We start from the raw sequence: 17,974 nt of genomic DNA, 5'->3' as shown, positions 1-17,974 counted from the left end.
TTCCTTTGATTGGGCCATACTTTCCTTTCCCTTTGTATCCCTTGTGATCTTGTTGTTGTTGTTGTTGAAAACTGGACATTCGAATCTTATAATGTAGCCTTGATAATCAGCTTCCCCCTGTCCCATGATTTGCTGTTTCTTTGTTGTTAAAAAGTTTTTCTATGCTGGGGATCAACCTGAAGTGAAAGTATAAGGTCTTCTCAAGCCTTTAATGAGACTTCATCTTTCCCTGAGCATACTTGGTGGCTTTCTAAATTTTCCCATATGTGCAGTTGCTTCTTAATGACTTAATCCTTAAATATCTGACTCCCAAAAGGGAGAAAAGAAGGGAAAAATGTATTGCTCATTGAAATTCCCGGGAAGCCACTTCAGCTCAGAGGAGTTGCAACAATGGTGGCCACCCTCTGTCCCCACATCTCAGAAATCAAAAGTAGCACTGAATAATCAGAACAGAACCCCAGTATTTGGAGAATAAGGTTCTCATTGTCCACCCTGGCTCCAGCCAGCCACATCAGGAATACAGGCACAGCTGCCTGCCGTGGGGCTGGAGTGTGGAGGACAGATAGCCACTACCACAATAAAGGCTGAAATTTATCTAAATTCACCACAGCTTACCAGCCAAACTTTTTCCAGGAGGTTGCACGCTTTCAAACAGACTCCAGAATTTCAAAATGGTCACTTCAAACAGTTTTTGCCAATACAATTATCATCTAAGTGGAGAAATGGATCCCTGGTGCTTCCTACTCCACCATCTTCCTGACCTTGCTCTGTCTTTTGGTCATTTTTTAAAAATTTTCTTTTTTTTAATGTTTATTTTTAAGAGAGAGAGAGAGAGAGACAAAGCATGAGCAGGACAGGGGCAGAGAGAGGGAGACACAGAATCAGAAGCAGGCTCCAGGCTCTGAGCTGTCAGCACAGAGCCCGACATGGGGCTCAAACTCACTAACCACAAGATCATGACCTGGGCCCAAGTTGGACGCTCAACCAACTGAGCCACCCAGGCGCCCCTATCTTTTGGTCATTTTAAGATAAATTTTGATAATATAGTTCAACTCAGTCTAACTACCGTTAACGGTTTGTTAACTTGCCTGTGCAAGTTTCTCTGCTAAAAGCTACAGAAAAGTAGGAGGAAGACAGTAATCTAGCTCACCATTTCACAAGGTTGATAATAAGCAGTATAGCAGAGAACCAAGCCGGGTCAGGACAGGCTCCAGGTAGAAAATAAAAAGAGGCTGCAGGGTGGAGGTGGCCTCAAGGATGGACAGAGAGTCGGGGTGGGGGGTGGAGAAGATGGGACAGTGAGCTAGATGGGTGGCTGAAAGGGGACTTTCCCGTGGGAGAAGGGACAGGGAGAAGAAACAAGATAAACAGAGTTCAGGAAGAAAGCACCCTGAGGCACATGAGGAATCCCTCCAGGCCCACTTTCTCCTGGATCCAGGAGTTTTCTCATCCTGTCTAATCTCTCCACCAACCTGCTATTAACCATAAAGTTAGTTGGTTTATGAGGGTCAGTCAGATGCAAACCTGGAAAAAACAATTGACACAGGTGGGTACAATGGAAGCTAAAATAAAGCTCGGTGATATCTCAGGAGCGTAATTACATGATGTGCACAGATCTCAGTTCACACCCTAAACTGTGTAGGAAAACATAGCTTTCTTTATTTTTCTAGAAACCAATTTTTCATTTGCATTTGTGTTTTTGATTTTTTTAATTTGTGTTTTTGAACTCCATTCTAGTCCATGTTGGATTCTTAATCACTTCCGGAGTTTTTGCCCCATTTTCCCTGAGTCTGCAGCTAAGTTCAGTGATCCTTGTGTCGTCTGGTATGTTTGTCCTCTAGGGCTGCCATGACCAACTGCTACTAACTGGGTGGCATAAACAACACAAGTTTTTTCGCTTCTAGTTCTGGAGGCCAGAATTGCCAGATCAAGGTCTTGGAAGGATTGGTTCCTTCAGAAGGCTGTGAAGGAGAATCTGTTCCTTGCACCTCTCCTAACTGCTTAGTGGCTTGCTGGTGATCTTTGTCGTTCCTTAGAGTATAGAAACATCACCCTGATTTCTGTCTTCATCTCTGCATGGTGCTCTCCCTCTGTGTTTCCATCTCCATATTTCCCCTTTTTATAACAAGACTAGTCATATTGGATTAGGAACTCACCCTGCTCTGGTATGATCTCATCTTAATTAACTACATCTGCAGTGGTCCTATTTTTAAATAAGGCCACATTCTGAGGCATTGGGGTTAGGACTTCATATGATTTTAGGATGGACACAATTCAACCCAGAACTTCTCACCATACAGCATCTGTAGCCTTACCCATCCCTTCTCTGATCCCAGCCATGGGAACTTGCCTATTACAAAGAAGATGTCCTCCTGCTGGTCCGCATGGCTTTTCCCCTCTCTGTTTCTTCCACAGTGTGCTTTGTGGCACAGGAACCCATTCATCTGTTCACTCTTGGTATGCAGGCCCTAGGTTCTTGGGAGGCTGTCTGAGACTCTCTCTATGCCATGCAATCATTTCTCTGAGATCCAGCTGCCTGCCTTGTGCTCTGGGAAGGAAAAAGAACAAAAGGTCCCTCTGTTCTCAGATCCTGTAAACCTCAGAGAGGTTCTGCTATTTCCTAACTTGGAGATCAGAACTCAGGGTCCCTCTCTGGATCCACCAGTATGTACCCTCTCACAAGGCTGTCACCATGCCCAGGTGAGAGAGATGTCTGGTGTATATGAAATGGTCATAGGGGTATGAAAGAAGCCTTTCTTCCCATTCCAGATGTTTTCTCCAACACATTTATGCAGACAAAGAGCTGGAAAACAATGGCCCATGGACCAAATCTGGTTCATCACCTGGTTTTCTAAATAAGGTGTTATTGGCGCACAGTTATGCCCTTTTGTTTATGCATCATCTCTGGCTCCTTTTTTGCTACAGTGGCAGAGTTGAGTAGTTCCTACAGAAATATTCACCATCTGGCCCTTTGCCAAAAATGTTTGTAGAGCCCCTGGTGTAGACTTTTGTGACACAAAAGCCTGAGGACTTCTGCTGTGATGTATCTCCCCTCATGTGATCAGAGGGTGGCCTCCAGTTGTCTAAACACAAGGAATGGCAAAGGGAGGAAAAGAAATACTTAGTATGAAATGGTTAATGTGTCAAAAATATCTTGCCAACAGGTAAATGCAATTTGTGAGAATCCATTGAGCAAAACAATTGTGATTTGTGTTCTTTTCTCTTGAATGCTCAATTTCAGTAAAAAGTACAGGGAGAAAACAGCGGTACTCCATCATGGTGATTTGGGTCTCGTGGAAATGAAAGGAGCCACTGAGGTTGCTTGGTTCAGAGCCTGATGGGGACACCCCAGGGCCTCATGGGAGCGGTGGGCAGAGCCACGTTTCAGCCACAGCTGGACCAGTGTCCTGTTATTCCTCCTCAGTGCCCCTCACACACATGGGCTAGGCCAGAGAACACAGCTGAGTCTCCGGAACTGCTTAGAACCCCAGTCTAAGCACAGAGCTGGGACCCATGCCATGTCATTGATCACATTTGGTCTCACGCTTGCCCCAGCAAAGGTTGCAGATCCCGGATCTGACCAGTCTCCACCCAAAGCCCATGAACAAGTTAATTAATCATTCTGATTCTTTTTATTATAAAGTAAACAAGAGCTATTTACTCATACTTAGCGACCTCCAGAATGTATGCAGGAGCCATTTAAAGGCCTTTGTTTTATAGAAAAATAAAACAAACAAACAGACAAAAAAAACCCACACACTAAAAATTCCCCTTTGGGTTTTCAGTGTTACAGATGGCCAAGTTTTAGGTTCAGATGAAAGACACAATTTGTGGATCTTGCCGAACTTATACTCACTGTATTCTATTTCCAGATGACCCTGATTTACAGTTCTTGGATGCATTTTTCTGATGGCTCACTTAAACATGCCGTCAGCACGGGGCTGGGATTGCCGAGATATGGTGTGTAAGAGCAGAGGGAGGGTGCTTTGGAAACTTTGCCTGACCCCTCCCCCTTTTGGCAAGAGAGGCAAAATCCAAACGCCCCTGCTGTTTCCACAGCACTGTCTGGTTAACACGGACCTTTCTCTTCCTTCTAGCCCTGGGCCTGGAGGCACGCACTGCCTGGGCGCCAGTGTGGAGCACGCCGTCTGCGAGAACCTTCCCTGCCCCAAGGGCCTGCCCAGCTTCCGGGACCAGCAGTGCCAGACGCATGACCGGCTCAGCAGCAAGAAGAAGGGCCTGCTGACAGCAGTAGTGGTTGATGGTAAAGGCATATGGCACGTCCTTTCGCAGTGCCCCCCCCTTCTCCAAGAATGTAAACACCTCCTGGGAAAACCCACAGGGCCCCCCCTTCCCAGCAATCCATCCAACAGGACGCTCCAGTCCTGCTACCCCAGGCAGCAGTGGGCCCACTTCTCGAGCAGTGGGGTTGAACTTGGATGACCCAGCCCTGGGAGATTTCTTAAAAGCAGCTGTGAGGCGGGCAGCAGACCAGAATTGTCCTGCACCCCCATTTGCAGCGAGGCGGGTGTGCTGGCGGCCTGCCGCACAGTGCCATGTGCTGAGGGGCCCAGGGCCAGCTTTGAGGAGAGCAAGGCTCTGCAGGGACAGGATGGTGGGTCTCTGTGTCTGCTGTCTCTATTTCCAAGGTTGATGCTTTCTTGCATTTCTTTCTCGGTTCGTTTTGGGGTTGGCTTTTACTCTTTGCCTAGAGTGTTTGAAAGAAAAAAAAAAAAAAAGTTTGGAGGCCAGTTCACAACTCGCCGAAGACGATGATAGGCACAGGTCACGTTTTCCTTCCAAGAGATTTCTCCCAACTCAAGGGAGGCTTCCCCATGGGCCGCTGCAGGCATTTCCAGTGGCTGATAAACTAGGTGGTATATCTTGTCTGTAGGATTTGTGATGTCTATTTATCATTGATAAAGACTGCCTTCCCCCCCAGCCTCCCCCCCCACCCCCCCACACACACAGCCTCCTGTGGCCATGGCCTAGTTCAGGGTTTTTAGACTTTTGTCTCCTGGAGATAAGACTGTATCGTAATGATGACAATATGGTCCTATTTGTTGAGCACATCATATGCCAGGCACAGGTTAGCTCTGCATACATCATCTCAATTAATATGCATAATGAGCCATGCAGAGAGGAGAGGTTACGGGTCATGGGACCTATCTGAGTCCCTGCAGCTGATAAGAAGCAGGGAGGGACCCCAGTTCTGGAGGAGGTGACTCAGAAAATAACCAACTATCATCTGGCTTCCCATACTCGAGTAAGAGAGCATGACTTCAGAAGTGTCAAGTGAAGAGGCTTTAATAAGAACTGCAGTAACAGAGTCTCTAAGGCTTCTGTAGGAGAATGAAGTTCCTGTGCCAGGTCTTAGGTTTCTTCTTTGTGGTTTAAAGAACTTCTAAAATCTACATGCTGCAGTCTGTTCTTACAGGGTCAAGTGTACCTAGCTGTAGGGGTAGACCCAGGCATCACAGGGAGTAATGACCTCAGACCTGTCGCTTTTAACCCAGCAACCTGACCCACGTGCTTTGAACTGAGTTGTAAAATAACATGAGATGCTCTAAATCATCGCAGATAATACCGACCCGCTCGGCTATGGGCTCGTTTAAAAGCATCTGGGAGCTCCCCAGACCTTTTCCTTTTTAAAAAAGAACACCACCGTTTGGAGCTGTGTGATTGTAGGTATACCATCACATAACCAAGACTTCAAGAGAAGAGCGGCCTCTGTACCCTCAGCTGTTTCTGCAGACCAAGGAGAGAGGAGGCCGAGCAGACTCGCCCTCCCCAAAGGAACACATGCAGCTGCATGTGCAGCGACGCAGGGGCTCGCCCAGGATCCTCACTTCTCTCTGCCTGGCCATTCCTCAGATGCAGGAAGACACAGGAGGCTTCCACATGTCACGAGCACATTCAAGCCCCTAATGTGGAGGGAGCAAGCCCCAAGCAGAAGCTGTTTCCAGCACTGCAGTCAGTTCTGATGCGGAGCAGACTTGTTTCCATACCATCAGCCATCCCAGCCTGCTGGGTAAAGACCCCTTAGGCCCTCTGTCGTGTCCTCTGCTGCTTGTCAGGAGCAAAAAGAGGTCAGATCTAAGAAAGACTCACCCATTTCCACCCAGCTATGCACACAGAGTTGTTATTCTTTCCTTGGTCTGCTTCAGCTTTCAGTCCTCTTTTATTCGATGCAGAAATCCCACTTAAATGGCTGGTTTTCCACAGATTTCTCCAAGTCCAGATTAAGCTTCTATTTTACTTGTAACCACTTTTGGATCACTGAGCTCCTTAGTTCTCTTATCATCACAGTGGCTGAAACTGATGTCTGCCCTGGATCCCCCTCCAAAGAAGCTTCTCAGGGCAGCAATTTGGGGAAGCTTGCCGGATTCAGAATATGTTCTTGCCCACTCACTTTTCATGTCTCTCTACCAAAACCATCAATAATTATAGCCAGAGTGCTACTGCCTTTGATCTGGAAAGCGCTACCCTATTTGATAAGGACAGCTAGCGGGCAGTATGCATTTTGTCTTTGAAGGAGGGACCCCAAGTTCAGGGCTTTGCAAGGGTAGCTTGACACCTCCTCCTCCGGGGTGGAATTGTCATGACTTCTTGCATATTTGGTTTCATTTCCCTGTCAAATATAAACAGAAGCCAGCATTTGTGAAAGGAGCATTTAACAAGGATGAAAACAAAATAATAAATGGCCAATTCAGAGGGCAAGGGGGAGAATACAGATTATAAGTGCGTTCTTCTGAAAAATCAGCTTATAAAAGGCCCAATTCTAGCTCAGCCGTGATGGGAACGATTCCTGTGGTCGGGCTCTGGGCTCTTTCGAAGCCCATTATGACTGCCCTATTCATAGCATTGCTATCACTGCGGAATTCTTTGGCGAGTGACACACAGTTCAAGAAAGGGGAAGCTATATTTTTTCTTTTTTTTCCTGCTGAAAAAAAAAAAAAAAGAATTCTTGCAGAGGTAGATTTTCCAAGAGAGGTCTCAGGACCACAAATCCATACCACCTCTAAAAGAAGACAAAGGCTCTCCTTAGAAAATAGTTCTGGGTGGGAAAGCCTTTAGACAGAAACCCATTGAGATGCCCTGTTGCCAGACCCACCCCATTTTTGCTTTCCCCATGGAATCTCATTTAAGTAGAAACCTTCAGGAGTTCAGTCCTTCCCGCCCAAGCCAGCAGGCCACATGCCCACTGAAGTGTCGGAGGGCTTGGCGAAGGCCATGTCTGGACGTGGAGGTGCATTCCCAGCGCCTCCCCGGCATGGCAGAAGCCACTCTGGGTCTCAGCCTTCCAGGGGCTGGAGGGTATGATGGTTAAGGACTCTCTGACTGCAGTTTGGCCAAGCTGACTCCACTTGCTTAATGAAAAAGAGAACGTTGTTGCAAAGATGAAGGGTGTCTCAGATCCCGAGGGCCCAGATGAGGGTCTGAGGCCAGGGCCTCTGAAAATATCCGAACCCCCTCTCCATGCCCACCGCAACTAATGTGTTTGTGAGTCGTATCTTCCTGCCCCCCACCTGCAGACTGGCTTTCTCATGATTTGTCCACATGCAGGCTGATGGGTCACCCACAGCACCTTTCCTGATAAAGGACCTTTATCCTTTATCTGAGCGCTTTGGGGCCAGATATGGCCAAACATTTTTGGTGTTAGGTAACAACAGTATATCGACCGTATATTACTTAATACTCCCAGTGGAGCCCTGGGAAGCACCCCACAGTCCAGGGACGCATGTGATATCTCTACCAAGTAATCCATGAACAATCTCTAATGAGGATACTGCACACTACCAACAGCCTCATGTCAGTCAAGCCCGGTTTTGCTGCCAAATGCGTTTGCCACAAATATAAGAACATGCTTGCAGTTTCCAGAGCTTTTTGGAATTCTGGATTATGGATAAGGGGGTATAGACTTATTTCAGATCCATCAATCATGAACAGACACAGCTGTTCCATATCTGAATTTAGTGCTTATTTTTTCAAGAGAGAGACTCTGATTGGTCTACCTGTGGCTACACTTAGTCTAATCAGTTGAGGCGTGGCTATGAGGTTGTGGTGGAGAAAAAGAACTGAGTGGCACAACTACAGTCAAGTGGCTGCTTCTGGTCCAATCAACTAAGGCTTGGCTTTGGAGTCATGGTGGGCAGCTTTGGGGATAGGGGACAAAGCAGCCTCCTCAGCATGTACCCCACCCCCCAAGATAGCCAGCCAGAGCTGGAGTGAGCACTTGTGATGGCCTCAAAATTCAGTGGTGTCTCCACCTTAGTAAGACCTTGTAACCACTTGGCAGAGAGAACAGCAAGAGTGCCAGTAGCCACAAGTGTCCTTTTCATCATGAAGCACCAGGGGGAGTCCTCCAGGCATCCAATGAGCAGATATGATCAGGTGGCTCTCAAGCCCCTGAGCTCATCTCCCCTGCCCTGTGTGGTTTCTTCATCAAAATATGAGTCCTGGAGACAAGTGGGCCAGTGAGAGACCAGGATTTACAGCAGACAGTCCAGCCTCAATCAGAATTTCATCTTGGCACATATCAGCCAAGAGGGACACTCTAAGCTTTCTTTGGAGTGTGTGGTTGTATAGCTTTTAAGATTTGACCTCCTTCTGTACTACTAAGAATGTAAGATACTGTGCTCAGAGAAAATCACAGCACCTTATTTATCTGGAGGTTAATTGCCCATCCAATGGGAATATTCAGGGAATTTTGAGGGGCTTCTCCTCAAGTTTTATAAAGGTTATCCTGAGTCCCTTTGGGAGAGAGTACTACACCTTCCTAGAGGTGTGGGGTACCCTAAATTCTGAGCACAGACCTCAGAAAAGGAGATGGACAAATGGAGTTTCAGTCTGAGCAAAGGAAGGAAGTGTTATGTCTGAACTCTGTTCTGGAGTCTGGGTGCCCCCAGACTTCCCAAGCCAAGGAGGACAGTGTGGACAGAGTTGAGTGTACTTTCTTGCCTGGGGTCATTGCTAAAAATCCTCCATTAGAGGTCAACCCCCCTGCTTTGGAGAATCTCTACTTTCCTGTTTACACCAAAGAGCCCCCCAAAATCTTCACCCCTCGAAGTCTGGTCTTTCTAACTTGTCTCAAAAGACCCTCTACTTTTTCACCCAAATCCCATTTCCATTTCTGCTCAAGTCAGAGTATATTCAGAAGCCAGAAACATTCATGAAACTAGTGGTTTGTTTTCAGTAACACCATTTTGTCTCTTGGTTTTTTTGGCCCCCAGTGTCCGAAAGAAAACTAGGCTGGCACAAAGAGGCTAGGGTCTGGCCTTGCCAATCAAGAGACTCTGGGTAGCCTGTACCTTTTCTGAGCTTCACATGCTCGTCTATAAGATGGAGCAATGACAGCACCCACCTGAAGTGCACAGGTACTACTTAGCATGCTGCCTTGTACACGAAATATAATTAATGTTATTTGTGATTTTATCAACGTCATCACCATTATTACTGCTATTATACAAATCACTTCAAAGCTCAGTTATGCCAAGTATTGAGGCAGTTTAAAGGTAAAATACGTAGTTTTCAGATTTCTTGGACCCAGGGGACCCTTCCTTCCTTACAATGTAACATTAGAGGAAGCCTACCTAGGATGTGAAGAAGATACACCCATCAACTCAGACTGGGGGCTGTGGTGCTGCATTCTCCCATTCATTCCCCAAGGTGCTCACAGGAAACCTCAAGGTCCCAAAGAGCACCTCAAAAATTTTGTCAGATGAGCCTCCCAGAACCTGATCTCAGTTTACATTTTAGTCTCCCATACCTCTTCCACTGGCTGCCTTCCTGGGTCATTCCACTTAAATGGAGGGACAACTGCCTCTAGCCTGCTAGCTGGGAAATGGGTCATTCTTTCCACTTAGTGCCCTGTCCTCTGACAGCTCAGGTCCATTTCATGTGGCTTTTCACAGTCTGCCTCTTCTGGGATTTGCTGTGTACTTGTCCCTTAGACCACCAGGGCCTTGAAAAGCATACACTACTCATCTTTCTTTCCCCAAAGTGCCACAAGAGTGCCTTGTGTGGTGGAGGGGCTCAATTCCTGTTTTTTGAATGAATAAACATTGAAACATCATTACTTTACTTACCTGGGAAACTACTCTTCACAGCAGTTTCCGCCCACAACTAACTGGAACAAACAAGCTGAACATTTCTACTGAACCTCTGTAGCTTCTCTCTAGTGTTATAAGACAAGACATCCCACTGGGCATGTTGGTCAGCAGAGCTCCATGAGAGAGGAGCTTTGGAAAGCTGCTGAAAATGTTGGTGGTTTAGTGAATGTCATTCAGTCATGAAAGCCGCAGAGCCTGAGTGAGACAGCACATCTGCTCTGACAAGAACTATCCAGCTGGAATGTCAAGGTCTTCTGAGGCCAAGTCAACTCCAGAAGCCTTTTTCTACCCCTGCCCTTGCTCACCTGAAACCAGTGGAAGGACCCAGTGGAGAAAGATCATGGTGGAAACAAAGGGCCTGACAGAGGCAGCACAGACGTGCTGCTGTTTCTCTCTCTGGAGGTTTCCTTGCAAAATAATCACATAAACATCATTGGAATTAGGTGACACAGAGAGAGAAGGGTGCATTCCTCTTTCTCAGTTACATACGGAAGAACAAAATCCATTCATTTATTAAAAAAAGAAGCTTGATTTTTCTGTTAAGATCAAGAACAAGGCAAGGATTTTTTTTTTTCACCACTCCTTTTCCACATCATACTGGTAGTCCTAGCTAATGCAATAAGACAAGAAAAGGAAATGAAAAATACACAAATTGGGAAGGGAAAAATAAAACTACCTTTGTTTGCAGATGACATGATGATTTATGTAGAAAATCCAAAAGCATCAACAACAACAACAAAAAATAGAAGAAAAGAATAAAACTCCTGGAATTATTAAATGATTATAACAAGGTTACAAGATACAAAGTAAATGTACAAAAATCACTTTTGTGTATACCAGCAATGAGCAAATGGAGTTTGAAATTAAAAGCACAATACCATTTACACGAGCACCCAATAAATGAAATATTTAGGTATAAATCTAACAAAATATGTGTAAGATCTATATGAGAAAAACTGTAAGGAATGAATTTTAAAAATTAAATGGGGAGAAATTCCATGTTTCAATGATTCATGACAAGAATCAATTTTGTCATGTCAGTTGATCTTGTCAACTTGACCTATAGATTCACAAGTTGAATCTATAGATTGCACTATAGATTCAGTGCAATCCCGATCAAAATCCCAGGAAGTTATTTTGTAGATATTGAAAAACTAATTCTAAAGTTTATATGGAAAGATTAAAATATTTACCAAGTCCTTCTGCAAGCCAGGTCCTGGACCTGGCCTGAGGACAAGAGAGAAAAATCTCAGTCCCTTGTCCTCCAGGGGCTCCCAGTACTGTCAGTTCTTCAAATCCAAAGATAATAATTAAAATCCATCCCTTTCAAACTCTTTTAGCAATGGAACTCACCTTATAAGAAACCCTCTTGTATATGGAAGTTACTCAAACAATTATAAAACAATAGGATAATAGTTAAGGGCTTTAATGGAGGCATAAGCAAAGTGCAGAGGGAGATTCCATGTCAGAGATGGCATGAGAGGAGAGCTCTGGAGTAGAAGCTTCTAGGGTGATAGGAATCTCCCAGAAAGCTATGTGCAGAGAGAGGTTTCCAAGCATAAGGAAGAGTTTTGGCAAAGGCATGAGAACTTGTCATGTTCTAGGAGCTCTCCTGGTTCTGACATGACCCTTCCAAGTTGTCCTAGAGGCTGCTATGTTCCTGTATTTTACTCCTGCTCAGTTTCTTCCAGGACCTTCTTGCTACATATCTCAGCCCTGAAGTTTTTATCCAACAGCCAGTGGAGCACTAAAGCTTTTAGTAAAAGCCACTGCTGTAGAGACATCCATGGGGCTCACACCCCCTCCTACCCAAAGGCATTCTGATTCACCTTCTCCCCCTTTCCAGCCCCCACAACAAGAGACGCTCCTAGTCTCACCCTTCATATATATTCAACTCACTTAGATGTTAGCACACAACAAAATGCTTTTTCAACCTGGTATTTTTAATGTCTTAAAGAAAAGGAAGAATAAGATGAATAAAAGCCCACAGAGCCCTCACCCATGTGTTGTTCACCTGTGCCTGAGGGTCTTTCTCCATTTGTTGTGTTGAGTGTTCCAAGGGGCAGGTCCATGTCTCTGAGCGTGTGCCAGGTTCCTGTGACCTTTATTCCATGCTGACCTCTCATCATTTGGGCCACCATCCGTAGGCACCTGCACCTTGCATGGCCCACAAACCACTTCCCACATCAATGTCCACCTTCCCCTTTCCCTCCTCAGATAAACCATGTGAACTCTACTGCTCACCCCTTGGGAAGGAGTCCCCGCTGCTGGTGGCCGACAGAGTCCTGGATGGCACACCCTGTGGGCCCTATGAGACCGACCTCTGTGTGCACGGCAAGTGCCAGGTGACGTGTTTTCCTTGTGTCTTTGGTGGGGCTTTCTTTGGAGGGGAGCCTCCCTCACCCCAGAAGGTTTCAGGGAGGGGCAGAGCCCTGGGGAGGGAACGGATTTTCTCCATAAGGCACCCATGGTGCTGTCTCCTGCAGCTTGGCACCCCTCCCTCCCTCAGCAGTGACTGAGCATGAAGCTTATCTATAGGCCAGCTGGTAGTTGAGGTGGCTGGAAGAGTAGTGGCGACATCATAATCTCAAAAATCTTAAAATAACTTTAGCCATTCCGGTGAAGGGAACAACAGGTAGAATGCTAAGGTAAGACTGGAAGATGTACGTGCATGTGTTTTTGGACAAGCTATGTTCTGTTCAGCTACAAAAGATCTCGTCGAGCTAAGCAGATTCCTTCACAGGTGGTTCAGTATGCTGGATTGAATGTGCTGGGAATTCAATTCAATATGCTGGCTTTGGGGACAACTGCAATTTAGTCCCCAAAGCCATCCTGGTGTTGGATGTCTGCAACTCATTAAAATGATGATAAGTAACATTCAAGAAGACAAAAGGAAAAAGAGAGGGAGGGAGAGGGGATGGGTAGAAGTGCACCTTCCACCTGCGTTAAATCTGCCTGAGCTGGGGGCTCACCTGAAGCTGGGCCCTCCTGACTCAAGGCTCCCTGGCCCAGCGTAACGGTCCTATTTGTCCATCAGAATGGCCATCCTCCTGATGTGTACAGCAGCTGGAATTGGGGTAGGAGTCAAGAGGGTGTGTGCCCAGAGGGCCATGACTCAGATGATGCCACCCTCCATTGTGCTGTATGTGCCATATTTCCTGCTGATTCAGTTGGGTCTGCACCTGTCATGAGAGAGTCCTCACCCTCAGCCACAGACATGTGCCCTCCTCATGGTTGAGGCCAGGCTGCCTCAGCCGTGTCCTCAGCAGGTGAGCCCACTGAGAGCCGGAGGAGGCGGTGGCTCCCAGAGCCCTCAGCAGGCAGATGGATAGCAGGGTTGCTGTGCATTTGGCACAGAAAGGAAAACCAGGGCTTGCCTCTGATTTTCACTCTTCCTTGTTTGGCCTCCATTGACCAGCATCTGCAGCATGAGACTAATAAGCAAGGAGTCCACTGACCAAGGGCTTCTGAGGGGTCTTCTCATTTTGCTTGGAAAAGAGAAACCGGATCCCAGGAGCCATGTGCCTACTGATGCTTCGGGGTGCCCACACCTCCCAAAGTCAACACCCATCTCTGATGTCCAGATTCATGGAACTATTAAAAGCATGTGAAAAATTTTAAAGTCTAGGGGTCACGGGAGAGAGAAACTATTATTCCCCCTAACTATACTTACACCAGAAACCTGCCTCCAGGCCTGGGACCGACTGACCCCATAAGGTAGCGCGTCTTGTTCTCTCTGCTTCCCAAGTATGGCTGAGGGCAGCGTTTTGGTGAATCAGTGAAGACAGACAGAGTAAAAGGGGAGGCAGGCAGCAAGACACACAAATGCAACCTCTAAGGTGATTCCTGGGGCCATTTCAACCCTAGTGGATTTTTTTTCCCTGCGAAGTCCAAACTAGTCCCCAAACGGGATTTTTCAGAAAAAAAGCTTGGCAATATCCAGACCCCTCTGGCCCTGCCTAGCTTTGTTATCAAATCCAGATATGCATGGGTGACAGGCACTAGGTGCCCAAGAGTCTTGGCAAGGCATCCTTCTGGGGAAGGAGGCCGTGATGGTGGTGGAGTTGGACCCTCAGGGCTGCAGCGTTGTCGTGGAGAACGTGCAGGGCCTTGGGGGGTGTGAACACAGGTCTTATCATTGTCACCAAAATGAGGAATTGCCGGCATTTCCCTATAAATCTGCTAGCAAATCAAGTGGAGGATTTTTTTCTTTCCTAACTTACACACTTCCAGGGCCCATCCTACAGTGTGGCGATGAACATTTCTTTAGGACAATTTTCCAAGTAAAAAGCACTTGTACCCTTTAGAAGGCACCATCTGAGCTACCTCTGGGCTGTTGCCAGCATCTTTTGCAATGTTCTTGCCAATGTGCAGACATTTCTAAGAGTCCTGAAATTTTCTGGCCAGTGGGGTCAATGTTAAGTGGCCAGACATGATTTCAGCTCTAAGTGATCAGTGCCAATGGGTCCCTTCTGTGACCTTGGTTCTTTTTTTTTTTTTTTTAATGTTTATTTATTTTTGAGAGAGAGAGCACAAGTCGTGGGGGGGGGGGGGGGGGGAGGGGGGAGGGACAGAAAGAGAGGGAGACACAGAATCTGAAACAGGCTCCAGGCTCCAAGTTGTCAGCACAGAGCCCCACGCACAGCTCAAACTTGCGAATTGGGAGATCATGACCTGAGCCAAAGTCGGACATTCAACCTATTGAGCCACCCAGGTGCCCCATGTGACCTTGGTTCTCACTGCACACTCTTCAGTTAGGGAACTTCCCTGCGCCATGACAGCAAAATATCCAGTTTTTCAGTCAGAACAATATGGGTGAGATGCCACCCAAGGTCTCTACCAGGTCTCTGCCAGCCTTCAAGCCAGAACCTGCCCTACACTTGGGCGTGATGGCAGTAACATGGGTACACCTGCCTTGCCATTCCCGGATGCCACCCCTTCCCTAACCCCCACCCCAGTCTCTCTCAAATGCCTCAAACGATCATTGCATTTACTGACAGCTGAAGTGAGACTAGCACTAACCAGGCACCACTGCTCAGCACAGGAGCACTAGGGCACACAGGTACAGACAGTGGCCCCTCTGGCCATGCTCTGTGGCAGGTGGGCAGGCTCATGCTCATCAGAGCCTTGCCCCACCTGTCAGTTCTCAGAACTGCCATCTCCTCTGCATGGATGTTCACAAGTACCAGCTGCCTCCAGGCAGCCCACCGGTCCTAGCAAGAAGACCACCATCCTGGTAGGTGGTGGGAGCATGCACCCATAAGCACCTCATGAAGTCAAATCCCTGCAAAACAACTCACTTTTTGACAGAAGTTAAAAATATCACCTGTGATTTTTCTAACAGCACTTATTCCTCTGAGAGAAACTACAAAGGTTAAATTTAGCCCCTTGGGGAGTCCGTTCTCATAAGAATCCAAATGAGTAAAGTCAGAGTTAATAAAGTTTTATAAGAATGTTGAGCATACTTAAATAAGAGTATAAGAAATTAAATACAAGTACAGTATCGATACCTAGTTACAGTAATTGCCAAAGTAGAATGTTTTGGATTCCTGTGGTACTTGTGAATGAGTAAGGCAAAGAAAATTGGTTAAAGAGAAGAATAGTAATAAAACAAAATCTTGAGTTTAGTGAGCAAAGGATCTGTACCTATTCACCAATACTATTATCTAATTATATTGGATAAAAGGTAGAAATCATCCACATTTTATGTAAGACAGCACTTACAGAAATACTGCCATGGTTCACTTACTAGCTTTTTCCTCTGTTCCCTTCAGCTATAAATTTTGCTATTTTAGGGTGGCAGAAGGAGTTCTGGGAAATTTTGAGAAGCACGGTGACGAGCTGGTAGGGAATGGAGGGGACAAGAGGCTCCCACATGGCATTTTGAGCAGATTCCACTAAGCTCCACAGAGCAGGCTGATTCAAACCAGAACACGAAACATGGAAATACCATTTTATTCTGCTTTTATGAGGACTGAGTGGAGTTTCATTTCAGTGAGTCACAAATTATTTCACATGCTGAAATGAAACTTAACAGCACTCATAAAAGTAGGAGCGAGCTGGGGAAAGAAACACAAACATTGTCTATTTTTCAGCAAGTCTGTATAAATCAGGACTCCCATCATCCGCAGTGCCTATGTTGACCTGCAGAGACAAAGAAATCAAGTTCATACGTTTCAAATGTACAACTTCCCTCAGAGCTACTGACCTTCAGTCGATGAGTCAAAGTGAAGGGTAGATCTGAAGATAACCTGAGACCAGGTACACTTGGCTATTCTTTAAGGCCTCATCAGCTCACGTATGCTCATAGGCATCCAATTAGGGTCCCACTTCTTTGAGATCCTTACTCGTATGCATATCCTGGGCTTGATAAACACCCAAAAGACTTTCAGGTCCCATAAACTTCCTCGGTGGAAGGACTGTGTCCAATTATCTGTGTTCCACCAGCTGCTGGCTTGGAGGAGAGCCTTTGATTACATACTGAAAAGAGAACAGCAGTGAGTGGATGCATGGGTGGATGGCTCCCCTGCTCTTAGGACTCTAGTGATTCTGGAATCTGGAGCCCATTTCAATGAACTATTTTCACTGTCCAGTGTTTCTTGGCCTCCCATTTTGTGTATAGTGGTCCATTAGGCAAATAGAATTACTTGTGGAATTTAGGAGAATTCTAAGACTCTGGCCTCAGAGTCCCCCTGTGTGAAGAAGGAGGTAACAAGCATGTAGGAAAACCTAACAGGTGTTTGTGCTTACGCCTATATTTCAACAACACCTTCCTTGTTGCTGCTTCTCCCCATGTCACAACACTGCAGTTGACATCTCTGAAGTGTGTGACTTTTGGTGCCGAACCTTTACTGACAGCAGGGCCTAAAAAGTCTGGAGTCATTCCCTGCACCCCCCCTTTGTCTAATTAACTTCCCATTGCAACTTCTGGATTAAGCTGGCAGATGGAGCCTCACGTGGGACTCCACTAAACCGATGGTAAATGCAGAATAGCACAAACCATGATGGCGAAGAGAAGCAGAGGCCCTTTGACAAAAGAAAGATACCACCTCTTTGTGGAGGGTGGAAGTAGATGGAAGTTTCGTTGAAGGAACAAAGCAGCCGAGGCCAGAAATGAAACAAGAGGAGAGTCGCAATGGAAAAGAAAGCAGAACGCTCAAGGGAGTCTAGGACTTGAGAACAGAGTGTGGGAGTGAGGTGTGGGCTGAAAATTGAAAGAAGGCAAAGGGCCATACAACATGGCTGATCACGACTGGCCCTGCACTTGGAGCTTGATGGGCTGTTAGGTGATAAGCTCAATGCAAAGTATCAGGGGGCTCCTTTCCAAAGTCGTGTGATAAACTGTATAAGGACAACTGAGGCAGATGTGTGACCTCGGCACTTGAGCACACACTCACCCTCCTGAGTTTAGGGGTGAACTCCAGCTTTCCTGCCACCAGTCCCAAATAGAAGCCTGCCACATGACCCCTCCCACCCCCAAATATAGAGCCCTTTCAGTCTACCTTTCTGTACCTCATTCTCAAATACGAATGGTCAACTGGAGATCAACAGCTATTTGAAGAAAACCAGCAGCAGGAACAAGAAAGACCAAGAAAAACAAACAGAGAAACTGACCCTGGCAGAAAATTGGGATAATCATAGAATTCTCCACAGCTAAATTATCAATCAAGCATGTGGACAAAATAATTACGAGACACAGAAGAACTTAGAAATTTTATTTTCCATGCATCCATTCTGAGGAAATTATGTGTAGTTTAATAAGACAAAGGTAAAGTGAAAAAAAAAAAAAAAAGGTAAGCACAGTAAGAGTTGGTGCAACTAACACAGAAGCCCGGGAAACACTGGGCTGGGGGCTGTGCCGC

At 46.3% G+C, this 17,974-nt stretch overlaps 1 protein-coding gene across 1 annotated transcript in view; it reads left to right on the top strand.

Moving 5' to 3' along the window:
* Positions 1-17,974, top strand: part of ADAMTS17 (ADAM metallopeptidase with thrombospondin type 1 motif 17) — a 343,084-nt gene that overhangs the window by 213,899 nt on the left and 111,211 nt on the right. Inside the window, exons 14-15 of the mRNA XM_042989202.1 lie at positions 4,098-4,264; positions 12,330-12,457. Coding sequence (XP_042845136.1) covers positions 4,098-4,264; positions 12,330-12,457 — 295 coding nt within the window. The remainder of the gene's footprint in view (positions 1-4,097; positions 4,265-12,329; positions 12,458-17,974) is intronic.

Source organism: Panthera tigris, chromosome B3, assembly GCF_018350195.1.
Source record: "Panthera tigris isolate Pti1 chromosome B3, P.tigris_Pti1_mat1.1, whole genome shotgun sequence".
Lineage (NCBI taxonomy): Eukaryota > Metazoa > Chordata > Mammalia > Carnivora > Felidae > Panthera > Panthera tigris.
Note: the sequence above shows the minus strand (reverse complement) of the source record. Positions and strands in the feature narration are given on the sequence as shown.